We start from the raw sequence: 19,014 nt of genomic DNA, 5'->3' as shown, positions 1-19,014 counted from the left end.
TAGCACAGGCTATGCATACCCCTCCTAGCTAGCATGGGTAACTATCAGGGTTGCCAATTCTGGTTGGACGTATTCCTGGAGATTTAATCACAACACAGTTTTAAATTAAAGATGAATCTTTAATTCCCGGAGACTCCAGCCCAATCCTGCAGTGATGGCTGAAGCAGTGTGACATGGACGAGGGGGTACTTTCCCCTTTCCTCCTCTGCAGGCCCCCAGTTCTGACCTCATCATCAACCCAGACACGACGGCCACGCCTCTCCATCACACCACACCCACCCCCCCTCCCCTTTTCCTACCCCGCCCCCTCCGTCACCATTGGCAACTTTGTGAGGGGTCAGAGGTCACGCCGGAAGACTGGGGAAGGTAGAGTTGGAGGCGTCACGTGACGGATCCAATATGGCGGCGCCGTGTCCCTGCTGCTGAGGGAGTCGCGCCTCTTCCAGATCATGGGGCCCCAAAGCGGCCGGAGCCTTTGAGCCCCGTTTTCCTCCCCCGGCGGGGGCCTTCGGCCATGCAGCCCCCGGCCCGGGAACAGGACACCCGGACCAAGAGCATGTTCGTCTCCCGGGCCCTGGAGAAGATCTTAGCGGAGAAGGAGGCGAAGCGGTCCCCGTACGGCCAGCTGCGGAGAGCCTGCCAGGTGGCGCTGGGTGAGTCCGCGCCTGGCCCCGTTCCCCGGGGAGCCTGACTGGTGCGGGAGGGTGAGTCCGGATCGCCCCAGGTCCCCTGTATTCCCTGGGGGGGACATTCACTCTCCTTGGCAGCTGCGGGGACCCTGACAGGTGGCGCCGGGTGAGTCTGGATCAGGGTCACACTTCGCCTTCCTTTGGGGGGTGGCCATTTCGTTAGTGTGCCCCCGCCGCTGCAGGGGAGAGCCAGCCAGGTCTGGCTGGGCGAGCCCTGCCGGGTTGGCAGTTCCCTACTTCCCCCCGCTGCGTAGAGCCAGCGTGCAGCCCGTCTCTGCCAATGGGCAGTGGCGTTATCAGTGACTGCGACTGTCATTAGTTACCATTCTGCAGGTTAATCTGCCACGTTGGATCTTCTTCGGTATCTGAGCAAACAGCCTGATTCTGGATCTTCCTGACGCTCAGAGACTCTGTTAGTCTCTGGACAAATTTGCTTAGGGGAAGGGAAATGAGGCCTTTTTTTTTCCCCCTTAAACTCGAGAAAAGAACAAGATCCAATTGATTTACTTCTGATGTTAATGTAAAATGTAAATGCTGTCTGTGGATTCTTCTTAAACTAGTTCAGGGGCCATACAGCTGGAAACCAGGAGGGACTGTCAAAAAACTATCAACTTTAAGAGCAGTTCTAGCAATCAAGCTGATAATTCTTTGACATCTCTCTTATTCTTCAAATAATATGTTGGTTGAAAACTGTTAACTTTTCAGGCTTCTAGGTTGTGTCTGTAATGTTTTATTGAATTCCAAAAGTTCTTGAATTGACTGTGTTAGTGCAGAAGTCTCTTGCAACTATAATTCTTCTATATCAGCCAATTTATTGGATTTGGGGAAAGTTACAGTGTATAGGATAATGGAAATTAGAGTTTGGGCAGGAGAGGAAATGGCATTGGGTCAACCAGTCCAGTTTTTATGTTCAAAGTGACCTTTTTTTGTTTGTGTTCTTTAAAGGGATAACACCAACTTGAATTTTTTTAATCAATTAAGTTTCAGGTCCTACATTTACCCTGAAGTTACTTGTAAAGCCACAAAAACTGTAAAACCAAGTGTTGCTATTTTCGTTTTGTTACTTTTTTAGGTGTATTTCCCCTGGAGCTGTGTGAAATACATAATAGGTGGAAAGAATTACTGAGAAGGCAGGGAAAACAATGAAACTGACTAGCCATGATATGCTGTCAGGTGCACTTTGTAAATAACACCCCCTTCCCCCCCCCAAAAAAAAAGACACACACCACCCTAGCTCTACCTTACAGAAATATTCTGGAGCTAATTGTAGTAACAGTAGATTGGGAGGTGGGATCAGGAATCAGGTACAAATGTGTTTTTGATTTTTTTTAAAGCTGACTATTTCTGTTTTGAGGTGATAGTATTATACGTATTACCTTAGCGATCCCAGACTCAGAAACACCAATGAGGATTTGGGCTCCATTGTGCTGGGTGCTGTACAGATGCACATGAAAAAATAATCTATGCCCCGAAGAGTTCACAATCTAAAGTGCCAATCCTAGAATTGGATTTGTATATAGGCACAGGAGTGTGCACTGATCCAGTTGTAGGTCTGTTGTCTAAAGTAGTAAGATGCAACAGCTGTGATAAGTAGCATGTTTCTGGTTCTTAAAAATGTGTTTAATAAACAAGATATTAATAATATGGGTAATACAGTACTAGCTACCAGTAGATGTATTGATCTTGGTTTGACTATTTATGATACTTGAAGTAAAACAAAAAACTGAAATCTTGTGATGTTAATTATGGGGGGGAACCCAATTTCATTGTACTCGTCTTTCATGGAATTCTTTCTACTAGTGAATAATTGATAAAATGATTGTCTAGTTTCCTTTTGTTAAACTGCAAAATATCAAAAAGTACTTAAAACGAGGGGTCAAAGACAATAGGGCTCTTAATAAAATTCCCTGTGGCTCAGGCCAAGAAAAGAATGATATAAATGAATTTGGAACTAATTTCTTGTGTCATTGCACAAAGACTGTCTTTGGGGGAAACTGGTGGTAATGGTTAACGTGAAGCTGACTTTGTTTCCAAACCTGTGTCAGGGACAAAGTTGGGCCTGGGCAGATGATAATCTATTGCCCAACTATCCCTGCTCATGTAGAGCCTTGGTTGCTACACTGAAGGAATCTCTCCAAGTTACGTTTGGTGAGTGTTGCCAAATAACTTTTTCAGCAGCAACATGAATACATTCCCCTCTATGCATCCAGGTATTAATACTTCACTTACTAAATCTTACTTCATATCAGATGTCCTCCTTTCTATTCCAGGTGAAGGAAAATAAGTTACATTGGAGTTCATTGGTGTAATTCACAATTAATGAATCTTAAACTCTTTAACATGATTATTTTTAAATGACAAAACTATGCAGCCAACCCAGTAGCAGATGAATGCATAGGAAATCTCACATGTACCTACACTTCACCTTTTTAGTTGTGTATGAACACATTAACTAAATTGACTCTAAAATCAAAGTTAGGTAGGACTGTACAGTTGTTCCTTGTCCTGTTTAACCTTAAGCTGCAGTGACCTTGAACAAACATCTGTGTGGTGTAGGATACAATTTACAATCTGGCTAGTTAACATAGTTAACGTGGTGAAACAAAACCTCTCAGTTTTACACTGTCTTCACCAGACTTCCCATATGGGGTTGTGTGTGTATGTAACAGCTGTTATAACCCCAACATAGTCAATATGGGTCATTTAAAAACCAAAAAACAGACTCTTTCCTCCAATCTTTCCCTTTTTCTAGTTAAGACAAGTGCTAAGTTGTCTTGACCAGTACTGGCTGAGAACAGGCAGGGTGTGCCTCCAAGCGGAGGGTCTTGCATCACCATCAGCAACTTTGTCTAGAAAGGCTGAGGAAAACATTTCCAGTAATATATGGAGATATACCTATCTCACAGAACTGGAGGGGACCCTGAAGGGTCATTGAGTCCTGCCTTCACTAGCAGGACCAAGTACTGATTTTGCCCCAGATCCCTAAGTGGCCCCCTCAAGGATTGAACTCACAACCCTGGGTTTAGTACACTAATGCTCAAACCACTGAGCTATCCCTCCCTCCGTAACCTATTCTGAGTATTGAACATAGTTTTGAATTTCATTGCCACAGGACTGTCCAAGGCACAATCTTAATTATGTTAGCAAAATGCTCTGCATTTATATTAAAAAAACGAAAATCATCAGGCAGGGATTAGATTTAGCTGGCATACGGCACCAGTATCTCTCTAGTACGGCTTGAACAAACTGTGCAGAATTGAAGCTTTAATAGTTTGAAATAAAGTTTGTGGTCCTAATAGTTGCAAAGAAAATCACTTAAAACCGACTGCCTGAGTCTGCAAATAAAAGCAGCTCAGAGGAATATGAAAATGCACTGTTCATTTAAAATGGTGTAAACTCTGAAGCCTAACATAACTGAAATCTCTTCATTAAGTGTCACTGCTGATTACATCATAGAAAGATTCAATTGTTTTAGGATTGTGGGCAGATCTTAAATTCCACTTCCCTTGCCTACTCTGACTTTTGCACCTCAGTGTTTTGAACAAATAAAATATGTCTAGCAAAATGCCAGTATGTTAAGCAAATTATTCCTATCCTAAAAGTGTAGTGTATGTGAAGAACATTCTACTGTAGTGCTATATGTTCAGGCCACCATGCAGTAAGGGCAAGCAGATGATTTATTAACATGTCCTTTATTAACTATGCAGTAACAATTTTATCAAGTTATTTCCCATTTATTTCAGCTTCCAGCACAACTTGTAGAGTCCTCTTAAAGTAGCTTTGCTTGTTCAGTCACTATATTCAGCATTCCTATCACTATGGCATCTAGACAGCAAAAGCAATAATCTTGTCTTTTATGGATTAACTTTGACTACTCCCTGTTTCTTCTTGAGTTAGCCTTTGTTACCTGACATTATTTGCCAAAATAGAAAGGAATCCACCTGGTTCAGCGTTTCTCTTCTGACTTTTGTTCCATAAAGGTGGATTTCAGATACCTTTTTTCTGACATTTCAAGATTTTTAAAGCATGAGGGGTAGGATTTTGTTAAAAAATAGCCTCTTCTTCAGTGGACCTTCACCCTCTATGTCTTTGGTTTCATATTGTCTTGCTTTTGTGACCAAAAATAATTTTATTTCTGTTAACAGTACAGAATCAGCAGAGCTTAGGGAGAGTGGGAAGGATTCTATTCTAGCTTGTGTGTCTGTAGCAGAACTGCTAGATTCTGGAATTAAAATGTAGCTATTGCTAGTGGTGATGCATGTGCCATAAAGCAAACGATTTGGCTCTTGGATTCCAGCCTGGATTTGCAGGGCTAGTAGTTAAAAATCCGTTTTCTTTGTAAACAGCTCAGTTATGTCAAAAGAGCGGCTCCCTGCATTCTTTATCCCTGATTAAATAATGCTCAGGAAGTTTGGTTGTAATCTTATTCTTTCAACCCATTTAAAGAGCTAAAATAATACAAGCCTTTCTCTTTTTTTAGAGGCCATGATTCTGGACTGCCTGTTTTCTGCTCCACTCCCCCAAGAGTATACTGTGGCATAGTCCATCTTTTGAAAGAAGTAGGTTTGTCTTGGGCTGTTGCCAGTAGCATCGTGTGAGTTTGCCAGCAAAAGAAATTAATGTTATACATTATGTTCTCACCTTGACATTAGGCAAATCTCTTGATGTGGGGTATGTCCCAGAATGATTGATTTTTAAACTCTTAAGCTTGTGTTGTGAAACTACTGTATCCTGTATTCAATGGAATTTTACATAAGGGGATGCTGTCATGCCACAGAGGGGCCAACATTTAACTCTTCTTACCCAATAGTGCTGTACAGAAAACGACATGGAATGTTTGTGGTGTGCTAGTACTATCACTATTTTACAGATGGTGTAACTGCAGTAGAGCAATTAAATGAATGGCCCAAGTTTCCATGGTGAGTCAGTCTCAGAGCCAGAACTGGAATTTAGCTAATCTTCCTCTTGATCCTAGAATGTCTCTGGACACTTCCTGAATGGGTCCTGCCATGCTTTAAATCTTGAGCTGAAGAGACTGTCTTACAGTAGATTCAGCTGCCTAATATTATGTCGTGTTTACAGCTTTTGCTTACTCTTCTGCATTATCCTTGAAACAGAATGCCTTATGCAATGACTGATGATAATAGATCTCAAATCATCAGCTCAAAAGTTCTGGAAAAATATATAGACTTGTATATTCAGTGAGTATTGGTGTACAGGATTTTAATACTAAAACTGTGTGGATATTAACTTTACTTCAGAATTGTGATGGGGAAACAGCTAGTGTATGATTCATAATAAGGAGTGTATTTTGAGCCTTGAATACTGAGAAGCAAGGGAGCTTCCCTTGCTATCTGATGGAATACAGGAAGTAGCTAAGGCAAGTTCTATTCAGTTGGAAACGTCATTTTTCATCGGTCTGCAAACTTCAGTCTGGTATCTGCTGCAGCATTAGAGGGGAAAACAGACAGCTCTGATTTGATTACATGCAAGATAAATCAATTTAGTGGGAGAAGGAAACTCGGAAACAAATCATTTGTTTCTATGTGGGAGATTGAGGGCTTATTTACATGGGGAAGTTATTTTCAGAATAAGGTAGGGTGTGAATTTAAAGTACTATAGCTAAGGCTACATTTTAGTCACAGGTATTTTTAGTAAAAGTCATGGGCAGGTCACAGGCAGTAAACAAAAATTCCCGGCCCGTAACCTATCCATGACTTTTGCTATATACCCCTAACTAAAACTTGGGCCGGGGGGCTGCAGGTGCTCGGGGATGCCCTAGGAGCTGCCTTTGTAGATGTAAACTAAACTGGAAAGAGGGAATCTTCTTCTGAGAATAAGAGTTACATGTGGAGTTATTCTGGAATGGCTATGCTGGTTAAATTCCTCACATAACGAAGCCCTTGCTTTACCTGCTGTTTGAGCCAAGAAATGGCTAGCCTAAACAGTAGGAGATAAGCCTTCTTGTGTAACAGTGATAGTGAGTAGTTTACATACAAGCATGACTGTTTCATAGAATAATTAACTCTGTGTAATTCTAACAAAATAAAAAGGTTAGTTGAAAGTAAGACTTAGCTGCTAAGTTCTTTTATGACCAAATGAGCATTAATGACCTCTACCAAACTCACTGACCATATGAGCTCTGTCTCCCCTGCCCCACCACCTTGGGCCTCTCATAAACAGATAGCTAAGGGTTAATGTTCTTTTACCTGTAAAGGGTTAACACAGGGAACCAAACACCTGACCAGAGGACCAATCAGGAAACAAGACTTTTCCAAATCTGGGTGGAGGGAAGTTTTGGGTGAGTTCTTTGTTCTTTGTCTTGTGTCTGTGCCCTCTCGGCTCTGAGAGTGATTTTTCTATCTCCAGGCTTTCTAATCTTCTGTTTCCAAGTTGCAAGTACAAGGATAGTAAGACAATAGGTTTATATTGTTTTCTTTTGTATTTACATGTGTGTAGTTGCTGGAGTGTTTTGAATTGTATTCTTTTTGGATAAGGCTGTTTATTCATTTTTTCCCTTTAAGCAATTGACCCTGTATATTGCCACCTTGATACAGAGACTATATATTATGTCCTTTTTCACTCTTTTTATATAAAGCTTTCTTTTTAAGACCTGTTGGAGTTTTTCTTTAGTGGGGACTCCAGGGAATTGAGTCTGCAGCTCACCAGGGAATTGGTGGGAGGAGGAAGTCAAGGGGAAAATCTTTGTGTTAGATTTACTAAGCCTGACTTTGCATACCCTCTGGGTGAGGGGGAGAGATTAGATCTCTCGGTACTTGTGTTTCCAGGACTGGAAGCAGGGAATCTCCTAGGGTCGTCCAGGGAGGGGAGCCTGGGAGGAAGTAACAAGGGGAGGGGGTTATTTCCCTTTATTGTAAGACTCAAGGCATCTGAGTCTTGGGGTCCCCCAGGGAAGGCTTTGGAGAGACCACAGTGAGCTAGGCACTGTATAATTCCTAGCTGGTGGCAGCCGTACCAGGTCCAAGCTGGTAACTAAGCTTGGAGGTTTTCATGCTAACACCCATATTTTGGATGCTAAGGTCCAGATCTGGGAAAAAATGTTATGACAGGGCTGCTGCGATAGTTTCATCTGGTAGACTATATAACCCAGCCCAATGTCTATCCCATCTCTCTCATACATGCTTAACTTTACTAATACGAGTGATCTCACTGAAGCCAATAGGACTATTCATGTGAGTAAAGTTAGTTTAATCAACACAGAGTATTGTTTATCTGGCTTTTGATAGCACTAGAAGGAGAAGCCACCACCTGTTAAACTATTTGTTTTTCTTTCTGAAATTTAAGATCTGATCAGCAAGCAATCATTTCTTATCATTGAAAACATTGCAAAAATACTGCTTACAGCTGTGCCAGGTCTACACTGAAGCCTGTTTGACAGGACCACTCAGCAGTCATCTCATAATAAAACTGAACTTCTATAGTTCCTGCCATCCAGGGAGCTCAATGCATTTTATACATTAAGCTGCACTGCCCACCTGTATCTCAACAGACCACATGGAAACAGGATAGTTAGCTATGACATACTATAGATCTCTTTACGTGCTTTTCAAGATCTTGCACTTCATTAACTTGAAGGATGTTACTCAGTCTTGCTGCTGCCTCTGATGCTATTCTGTGCAGAACAGGTAAGATATTGTCCAAAGAGTTCAGTCTGTTCTTGTGCCATTGCTCATTGCTGGAGTCTGTCCCTTCCCTTCCTTTAACCGCTGAACACATTGACCTGTGGTAGTGTGATATGGAAGGATAAATGTGGTATTAGGAGTCGAATGTCCCAAGTTCCAATCCTGGCTCTTTCGCTAACTGATCTTATGCAGGTCACTTCCTCTCTCTTCCATCTCCCCATGTGTAAAATGGGGATAATAGCACTAATTCACTTAACTACTTTACAGGCACCCTGAGGATTTATTCTTGTAATATGCTGTGTATAAATGCTAAATATATGTAAGGGATGTATAGTTGTCTGAAACACTGAAAGTTATAGTGCCAGTCAAAAGCATCTCTTGTTTAGCTGTGGCGTGTTTTACAATGAGATTCTGTAGCAAGTCCCCCATCTTGATCTAGTACAGACGTTAGAGAAAACCAGGTAGAAGCTTCTCCTTCCCCTCCCCACCACTCCCACCCCAGTCTCAGGGACTGCTTTTTGTTTACCCTAGCACTTCTCAGAAGTGTGAGAAATGTCTAAAGTTTGGGTGGACAAGGCCCAATTGTGGGTCAAATTGTAGGGAGGCTAAATGAGCTTGAGGGGTTGATTAGAAGGGCATTGGAATGAGAGAGAGCTGTTGAGTATGTAATATTGTTCAGAACTGTGGCACTGAGACATGGACAGAAGCTACAGAAACAGTGGGAGGAGGAAGGATCCAAGATTTAGAAAACGTCAATGTCCTTTTTTCTATAAAATGAGTCTAATATCACCTGGAAAGTTGGGAGGCCTAACTAGGTTGTTAAAGCATTTTGAGATCTTTGGGTGGAGAGCACTGTAAAAGTTCAAAATATAGTTCTGGAATAATAATGATCTATCATTTGTAACCCATCATTGGTGCCACAGTGTCACCAATACACGGTGACACGGTAACGTAAGTACATGAATCATGGAAATATGTATTCTGGGCTACTTGAGAAAGATTGGAGCGATGGCACCCAAGATTAATAATATTACCATGACACTGGAGGGGTCCATGGAAGAAATATATCTGACACCACAGAAATGTATCGCTATTTAAACATGGTGTTTTACAGACAACTACAGGCTCCAAGTGAAGGAGGTATGACGATAGCATTTGAGTCCTGGAATGCTCCTAGGAGCTCCTTGCGTTCCTCCGTTCACTTACTATTCCTTGCATAATATCACTCCTGAGAATGAGCAGAGTTATTAGGATACTCAGGTGACACCAAAGTCATCTGGATTTGTGCAGATCTAGTCCAAGGCTAATGACATTCCTCCAAAGGTGGTTTCGAAGAGCAAGTACAGAGTGAATTGCCCATTGTCCAGGATTATCACTTGAAACAAGTTAAGATGCCAATAGTATCCTGTCTGGGAGTTATGAGTATAAGGCTGCCATCTGCAGCTAGTGAAAATTAGGTCACTGTTAAAGTACTGGGATCTTAGATTATTATATGCTCTGATTTCACTGTGAGTGTGGTGTAAAGGCTAAGGTAACATTTGCCGTGTATACTTCGGATTGGTGATGAGGTTTGCTGTATTGACACTCCTGAAAATTTACTGTATTTAAAAAATTCTGCTGTTAGTGTACATCCAAGCAGATTTATTTATGTTTGGAAACTTTGTTTAATATACAATAGAAAGAATAGCAGACACTAATGATATATAACTTCTAGTTTTGAGACTAGTTTACTTCGTGACAACTGGCATGTACATTCAGAAGGTGTAAGCACCATTTCCGTTGAATGTTGCGGTATCTTCATTGTTCTGCCTTTTCTTTTTTTCCTAGATGAAATAAAAGCAGATCTAGAAAAACAAAGGTAAGTTCTTAATACAACTGATAGCAACTTCTCTTGCTGCTATTTGTCAAAGATTGCACAGTAGTGAGTGTGCAAGTATCTGAGCAGCAATTTTTGCAAAGTACAAACAAGCTAGCTTATTGGGGAGAGTTTGAATAGCTTTGGTACTATCTGTGTAAGGAAACCTGTATGTGGAGAGTACTAATTATGTAATGCTCGTGGTTGTGGGTAATCAAATCGTAACTGCCAGCACATTTCATTACAGATAACTGCCACATTTCTGAAGGATGCCAATTCTTCACTTCCTTTCGTTAGCTAGGTTTGACTCTTAATAGTCATGACTTAACCATATTTGTTCATAGAAAATCCTAGTCTCTCTTCTTTTTTTGGTTTTGTGTTCAGTAATGCATGGTTTTAGTTGTTTTGATCACAAATGCTGGTCTGCGATAACATTTAATTAGCTACAGGTCAGCCAAGTCACTCGATTTCTTTCCAACATTAGCAACTGTGTGAATCAGTGTTGTTACATCATATCTAGCTGTCTGTCTGTCTGTGTCTCTCTCTCTCTCTGAGATGGTATACCCAGATTAATAGTATCTTAATGGGAAAATCTTTACGTTCTATACATTCCACAGTATGTTAGGATGGGGTTTTGGAGTTGGATGGGGATAAGCTGACAAATGGTAATGTTCTAAAACTTAATAAAGCGGAATCTAATAAAATATTTAAGCAATACTGTACCTAAATTGTTAGTAACAGCTAGAGATGGCTTTCGTGGAAAAAAATAAGAGTGCGTGCACCTGCTTAGGATCTAAGTGCAAAATTAAAAGTACTTCCCAAAAGATTCTTACATTTCTTGGTGGTATAGGGAGGGGGAATTCAGGACCAACAGAAGATGTTTGAGTCTCTAAGACTGATCTTTCCCGAATTGTATCAAATTTAATTGTATTTCCTTTAGAAATGAAGTTTCAATATGAACATCAAAATATAATCTGAGAGCTGTAGTTTTTCTCTTTGAATTAAGAGCAGATTTATGGCCATATAAAAATTCAGTAGTCATCTGAATCTGTGAATCACAAACTGAGTGGAAAATTGGAGAGATTAATTGTCAAGGCCTATTTTCCTGTTAATCCTAAGAGAAGCTGTACTTAGTGAAACACTCTGACAGGAGTAAAGAGCAAGATGAAAAGCACTACTAATTCCTAAATGGATAAATGGCAGTTAAAATTTATTTGCACACTTGAGTCCTAATCTTCAGCTAGTTTATATGTCATGGTTTCACAGATTTACATCCATGGTGTCTGTAAATCAGTTTCCAAAATCGTCGCTGGCTTTTTCTCTTGCTCTGCTACCTGCCAAGAATAAAAATGTCCATCTCAGTCTCAATATTTGTTTTCAGATTGCCAGTTCGGAAATACAAGGAATTCATAAAGGTCTCTTTAAAAAAAAATTAGCAAACACATGGTCTGCTGGCCAATGACTGAACACTTTTCCATTTATTAGCATTTTCACTTCTCATAATGTTGCTTGTTGTTTAAAATATTTCAAGTAAAGTCACCAGTTCCCCAGAAAGCTTCACATGGTCTCTATAGAGCTACTCTCCGTTATCACCAAGATTGTAGAATTGTAAGACTGGAATGGACCTTGAGAGGTCTTCTAGTCCAGTCCCCTGCACTCAAGGCAGGAATAAGTATTATCTCTAGCCATCCCTGACAGGTATTTGTCTATCCTCTCTTAAAAATCTCCGATCATGGACATTCTACAATTCTCCGGAGCAATTTATTCTAGTGCTTAACCACTCTGACAGTTAGGAAGTTTTTCCTAATGTCCAACATAAACTGCTATTGTTGCAATTAAGTCATTTGCTTCTTGTCCTATCCTTAGAGGTTAAGGAGAACAATTTTTCTCCCTCCTCCTTGTAACAACCTTTTATGTACTTGAAAACCATTGTTATGTCCCATTCTCTCCCCTCCTCACCACCCAGTCTTCTCTTCTCCATACTAAACCCAATTATTTCAATATTCTCTCATAAGTCACGTTTTCTAGACCTTTAATCATTTTTGTTGCTCTCCTTGGACTTTCTCCAATTTGTCCACAACTTTCCTGAAATGTGGCACCCAGAACTGGACACTACTCCAGTTGAGACCTAATCAGCATGGAGTAGAGCAGAATAATTACTTCTCATGTCTTGCTTACAACACTCCTGCTAATACAGCCCAGAATGATGTTTGATTTTTTTTGCAATACGGTTACACTGTTGACGCTCATGTAGCTTGTACTCCATTATGACCTCAGATCCCTTTCCACAGTACTCTTCCCTAGGCAGTCATTTCCATTCCCCCCTCCTCCTCCCAGCAGCTTGTTACTCTGTCAAAGAAGGCTATTAGATTGGTTTGACATCATTTGTTCTTGACAAATCCAAGCTGACAGTTACTTATCACCTTAATATCTTCTAGGTGTCTGCAAGTTGATTGCTTAATTATTTCTCCACTATCTTTCTGGGTACTGAAGTTAAGCTGACTGGTCTGTAATTCCCTGGATTGTCCTTATTCCCCTTTTTTATAGATTTGACACTGTATTTGTCCTGTGGAATCTCACGGATCTTCCATGACTTTTAGAAGATAATCGCTAATGGCTCAAATATCTCCTCAGTCAGCTCCTTTCTTCTAGGATGTATCTCATCAGGCCCCGATGATTTGAAAACAGTAATTCTTAACTTTCCTATTTTAGCCTCTGAGCCTACCTCATTTTCACTGGCTTTCATTAAGAGATTTCCAACTGCTACTAAACTTTTTGGTGAAAACTGGAGGGAAAAAAGTTATTTAGCACTTCTGCCATTTCCACATTTTCTGTTATTGTCCGCCCCTCTTCTCCCCCCCGTGAAATCAATTGTTGAATTAGTGGGCCTGGTTTTTCTCTTACGTGTACTAGTATAAATGGAGAGTAATTCCACTGAAACCACAATGGCTTAAAATAATATAGGCGAAAGGAGAATTTGACTGTATGCTATTTGTGATGAGGGATGTATCAAAATGAATAGCTGTAATATAAGAAAACTGAAGTTGGATTGTAAAGTAGGTTGAGTCTTCAGGGTTTAAAAATATATTCAGTTTGTGGGGAGAAACTTGCATCCCATTTACATGCTGCTCTGCGCCACTTATATCTGCTTTAATTTTGAAGAGGGTGAAAATGTAGTATTTTTTTTTCCTCTTAAACTAGGCAAGGCGCTGTCTCTCCACCAAAAGCAAACTTCATAGAAGCAGATAAGTATTTCCTTCCGTTTGAGCTGGCCTGCCAATCAAAGTCCCCACGCATTGTCAGTACCTCACTAGACTGCTTGCAGGTAAGTATTCTGTTTAAACGGGAATAGCGTGAGGTATTATGGGCAAAATAGCAGGTCTAAAATCTTGTCCTTTTTATTAGTAATCGTGACAGTGAAGGAGTGAATTTAGCCAGAACATGTGCAATTGCTCTGACAAAAATCATTCTGTATTTACTCCTGCTGAAATTCTGTGCCACTGCACAATGGAGAATTAATGTTTTCTGCAACATTTTATCCTCTCTCTGTCCCACACACCCCTACCTCCCAGAACTCCTGCCGGCCATCAGCCCCGCAGCTGGGGTGCCAGGAGTATGATTATATTGTGTTGTTTTGTCAAAGCAACACATCATTTTTCAGAATTTTAAAATACTGTGCACAGAATTTTTATTTTTTTGGTGCAGAATTTCCCCAGGAGTAATTTATATACGTAAATAACACAAAATAGGGCTTTACGAAACTTGGCTGAGGAATCTTGCTGTGATCTGAAAGCTTGTCCCCAAAAGATCCTTTTCAGCTGCCTTTCTTGAAGCAGTTTTTGAACTAAAGAAGCATGTGTCTGCTTTAGCTTTTCAGGCACTTCACCCTTTTACATAAAGTGGTAAAGCATTCTCTATAAAGATTTGTAGGTGGAAACTAGCATTCCTAATGGGGCCATTGTATTAAATCCTTAAATTGCCTTGTCGCACCAACTAGAAGTCAGTTGGAGTTTTGGGTGCAGGATCAGGGCCTCTGATTATTGTCCTTTTTTTATCAGCTGTTTCTAATAATTTAAAAGGGCTTTTTCAGGAATTTCACTTTTTAAGCAGACTTGCTCTTTCTGGAGTGTTAAAAATAACTCCAAAAACCAAAACTTGTTTGTTATAGCAGAAAATTTTGCTAATGCACATTTGTATTCTATTGACTATAATATGGATTGGCATGAAGTCCTTTTATGAGGGCATTTTGTATCTACCTGCTCATTGCTGGTACACAGCTTGCAAATGAGACATTAAGCTGTTTAACTTTTAAAGCTTTGGTTGGCTGACATATGGACAGTCCAAGCCTACATGTGACTCAGCCTGGTCTGGCTCATATTTGTGCTGTCAGCAAAGTTGAACATTGTCTTGTAGGAGGCTGTAATTGGTTAGGAGAACCATATACAAAAATATCTTCCTGCGCTGTATTGCAGGTGTCTTGTAACTGACAATGTGTATTCTCTATTCTCTCCACTTAGAAACTCATTGCATATGGACATATCACTGGCAATGCTCCAGATAGTGGAGCTCCTGGAAAGCGCCTGATTGACCGGATAGTTGAGACCGTTTGCAATTGCTTTCAGGGTCCTCAAACAGATGAGGGAGTGCAGTTACAAATAATTAAGGTATTTCCGTTCACTATTTTCTAAAGTTTGTTTTAGGAATTTGTTTGCTTAATGGAAAGTTCGTTCCATCTTGCATGTTACACTGCAGCAATAGAATTCCTAAATCTGAAAGCCTGTGTAAGGGCCAGATTCTTCACCTGCTTACACTTTATGCAGTCTCGTTGATTTCAATGGGGTTTTCGAAGGGTATAAACTGGTAAGGAATGGGGACTATAAATCTATTTCTTTTGATAAAAAGTAAAACAAATTGATCAGCAATTGCTTGACACTATAAAATTAGAGGCATATATGTCAGTGGCTCAGTAGATATTAGTCCACCATGCACTCTGCTCAGAATATCTGGCATGCTATAGTAGCATCACTAGTCTGGTTCTGGTCCAGGAATATTAGGGTATTGCAGGTGAGAGCAGAAGTTTGCTTGGTGGAGATCTAATAATTTGATGCCAAATGTTAAAGCTTCCATTGGTCAAAGAAAGGAATCTGTGACTGATTGTGAAGGTGGAGAGAGTCCTTATTTTCGTTACAATATGTCGTCTTTGATGCAAACATTGACATACTTTTAAAATAACTCCATGGAATAGATCATTTGATATCTCCAATCTCTTTACAAATTTCAGCTATAAAATCATAGGGTTAGAAAAGATTGTAGGGTTTGTTGTGTAAACTTCCTCCAATCAAATTTTGATTTCAAAGAAATAGTCTTTTATAAAGGTAGATTGGAGTAGACTTATATTCCATAACAAAGCCACAGCCTACTTATAGGCTTTACACTTACCTGTGTAAATGTTCTAAAATATGGTTGTTCCTACTTATTTAGATTTGTCTTACTCTGTGTGTAATGGTTTTTGTTTGTTTTTTAGGCTCTTCTTACTGCTGTGACGTCTCCATATATAGAAATTCATGAAGGAACTGTCCTTCAGACTGTTAGAACCTGTTACAACATCTATCTAGCCAGTAAAAATCTCATTAATCAGACTACTGCCAAGGCTACCCTCACTCAGATGCTGAATGTTATTTTCACCCGGATGGAGAATCAAGCTGTATGTCATTATTGCCTTCACCAATCCATCTTCTTTAATGTTTAGCCTTGAAAAATGAACGCGCTACTCTACTTTTTTTGTGTGCTGTTTTGATACAATATCTCTTGCTCGGTAGTAAAGAAAATCTGGGCCAAATTCTGATTTGAAATGTGTTACTGATAACAGAATTTGACCCTGTAACTTATGCTTAACAGAGCTGCATAAAGAAATAGGGGCACACTCTAGAATAAAGCTTCCTCCCCCGACCACTACAAAAGGACATTTTATTCTGGATTTGCCCTCAGAGAAATTGTACTCTTCTTGACATTTAAAAAAACAAAAAAACAAAAAAACATAGCTCTATTGATCTTTGCTAATCAAATACCATACATGCAGGCATACTTACAAAAATATTTGGTTTGATCTTCAAAATAAAGCAGTTCATTACACAAGCAAAGTATAGAGGAGACTTTAGACAAATGCAGATGTAACTTTTTATTAAACATGATTAGTGAATCAACTCCGTAATAATCAAAATTTGAAAGGGAAAAACAGGGCTCAAATCTGAAGGGGGTTATGTTATGCAAAGCTAATCTGTCAAGTGTAATAAAGCAGCTTGAATAAAATTTAAGATGAAAAATCCACAGAGCTTGTAGCTAGAGCAGAAAGATTGGTTTCTAATTAAAGCAGAGGTAGTGAATAGGCAGACCGAGGGCCGAATCCGGACCACCAGACATGTTTGAACAGACCCTGAAATCTTTTTATTTACTTATAATTATTGGGTTTTTTATTATTTTTCTTCTTCTTCTCTGGAGTCGGTACCTTGACTAAGAAATTTGGACCTGGCCAAAAAATAGACTACCTCTGCCTTAGTGTGAACTTGGTGTATTTCACTGTCTGATGCTTAAGTTATGTGTTAAACATCTCTTTGCTCTATTAAGGGGTGGTTTTGGAGAAGTAGTATTACTTTGTTTTTTAGATACAAGAGGCCAGAGAATTAGAAAAAACAAATCAACAAAAATCCCAGTCTCCCATGATTCAGGATGTTGCAAGATCTCCGAAGATTAATCTGCTACGACGCAGCCAACAGGAAGGGAAACCCTCAACCCCTGAAAACACAGACTTAACAAATGGCGAGCCTGAGAGAACCGAAAATGCAGACCAAAAGCCAGAAAGAGATCTGACTCCTTCTGTCTCCGGTACATAAGATCATGTTGCTTGTGCTGACTTGCAGTAAAATAAGTTGCCCACAGGGGTAACTCTAAGTATATCCCTATATGTTCTTTAAACTCCCATCTTTTTTTAATGGCTCATTAAATCATGAAAATAACACTGCCTTTCTTTTGGCAGTCAGGTCTGTCTCCCCTCTCCTCCCTCCTGTTCTTTACTTTGGAGCACAACCCACCATGGCTCTAATTTCTTGGTGTGGAAAAGCATGATCATGTTAGGGAAGTTGTTGAAATGGGGGGTTTACTTCCCATAAGTGCAAGTCTTATCTAGCTCTGTAACTGCCAAGACCAATATTCTGGGATAACGCATTTACAGCATTTGTCTTGCAGACTTGTCAGTGAAAGCGGATAGATATCCTTGGGACTCAAACATTTTCTTTACCAAAGTATAACCACTTTAAAATGAGTGAAATATTAGTCTTGGACTACTTGGTAATATAAAATCTGTATGTGCAGAGTTGTGCTGGGTTTTGACTTCTTGTTTTCAGTTGGGGGGTAAATGGGGGTAGGGGAGGAGGAATGGAGAAGGTGAGGTAAGGTGTCTAGAAACAGCCAAAGCTAGTTGAAAGTCTTACGGGGAAAAAAATAGGATATGAGCATCTACTTCAAAGATTTTCATAATGCCACACACAAGGGTCAGAATTAAGACTGCATCTGCAACCTCCATTTGGGCATTTCTTAATCTTTGCTTGACTTTCATACTTAATGTTCGTTACTGTAGGTATTTTATTATATTCGGTAAAATAGTACTATTAGCAAATCTGTGCTTATTCAATAATATTTGACCGTAGTAAACACAATGTAGTGTTACCCACATAGTGTGGTGGGGAGTGTGTGTATAAAATGCGTTTTTAAAAGAAAACACTAAATTGCAGTATTCTTCTTACCTCCCTCACAAAAAATCCTATTTCTTGGCATATTTAATCAGAGGAAAGCACTGATGGAGGCAAGGAAATGGTTACAGCCATTCTGAAGGATGTGGTCGTATCAGCTGTTAAAGGTAAAACTTTATCGGAAGAACCTTTCCCAAGTAAACATATATATTTATCCAGCTTTTGCCTTGTGCTTTTAGAAGTATGGAATGCCTTTTTCCTTAAGAATTTATTTTGAGATCCACAGATGTTGTCGAGCCTAGTGACGCCTGTAATAGGAACATTGTCAATACCCTCCCGTGTACAGTAACGCCTCACTTAGTCGTCCCGGTTAACATTGTTTCATTGTTACGTTGCTGATCAATTAGGGAACATGCTCAGTTAAAGTTGTGTAATGCTCCCTTCTGACGTCTTTTGGCAGCTGCCTGCTTTGTCTGCTGCTTGCAGGAAGAGCAGCCCGTTGCAGCTAGCTGGTTGGGGCTTGGAACCAGGGTGGACCAGCAGCCCCCCATCAGCTCCCTGTTCCCATAAATTCCCTGTGCAGCAGCTGCCCAGCAGGCTAGCAGTTGCAGCTGTCCCTCCTCCCCGCCACGTGCTGCTCCTGCCCTCTGCCTTGGAGCTGATCCCGAGACTTCTGCTTGCTGTGGAGGGGGGACGGAAGGAAGAGGGGGGCTAATGTCATGGTGTCTTCCTCCCTCCGTCCCCCCGCTTCTGCACCCCGCTTACCCCATCTTCCATAGAGCAGGGGGACATACCAGGTCTCAGGACGGAGGGAGTTTGCAGCAGCTGCCTTCTCAGCAGGCTGATCTAATTAACATGGCAGTGTAATTAAAGGAAATGTGCATATCTCCATTTCTGCTGCCCTGTGCAGAGAGAGGGTTAACCTTTTGAGAGCTCAGCCAATTGCTAGTTCATCATTTAGCAGTAAGGGAAATATCCCACCCTCTGACTCCTCCACCTCAACCAAGCTTCACAGTCATCACTGTGTACCAGTATTAAATTGTTTGTTTAAAACTTTGTGTGTGTGTGTGTGTGAAAAAATT

General features: G+C 40.4%; 1 protein-coding gene across 3 annotated transcripts in view; it reads left to right on the top strand.

Moving 5' to 3' along the window:
* Window positions 1–381: 381 nt before the first annotated feature.
* Window positions 382–19,014, top strand: part of LOC115634936 (brefeldin A-inhibited guanine nucleotide-exchange protein 2) — a 56,436-nt gene continuing 37,803 nt past the window's right edge. The window contains exons 1-8 of one of the 3 annotated variants that reach the window (XM_030532993.1): window positions 566–653; window positions 7,995–8,335; window positions 10,160–10,190; window positions 13,389–13,512; window positions 14,705–14,851; window positions 15,712–15,891; window positions 16,850–17,069; window positions 18,028–18,099. In XM_030532993.1, the coding sequence (XP_030388853.1) occupies window positions 8,287–8,335; window positions 10,160–10,190; window positions 13,389–13,512; window positions 14,705–14,851; window positions 15,712–15,891; window positions 16,850–17,069; window positions 18,028–18,099 (823 nt within the window). In that variant the 5' untranslated portion in view covers window positions 566–653; window positions 7,995–8,286. Of the gene's footprint in view, window positions 654–7,994; window positions 8,336–10,159; window positions 10,191–13,388; window positions 13,513–14,704; window positions 14,852–15,711; window positions 15,892–16,849; window positions 17,070–18,027; window positions 18,100–19,014 lie in introns of all 3 variants that reach the window. The other 2 variants (XM_030532994.1, XM_030532992.1) reach the window with 2 other exon arrangements.

This window comes from Gopherus evgoodei, chromosome 14 (genome assembly GCF_007399415.2).
Source record: "Gopherus evgoodei ecotype Sinaloan lineage chromosome 14, rGopEvg1_v1.p, whole genome shotgun sequence".
Taxonomy (NCBI): Eukaryota; Metazoa; Chordata; order Testudines; family Testudinidae; genus Gopherus; species Gopherus evgoodei.
The sequence above is the reverse complement of the archived record's forward strand: the minus strand, read 5'-3'. Positions and strand labels throughout refer to the sequence as shown.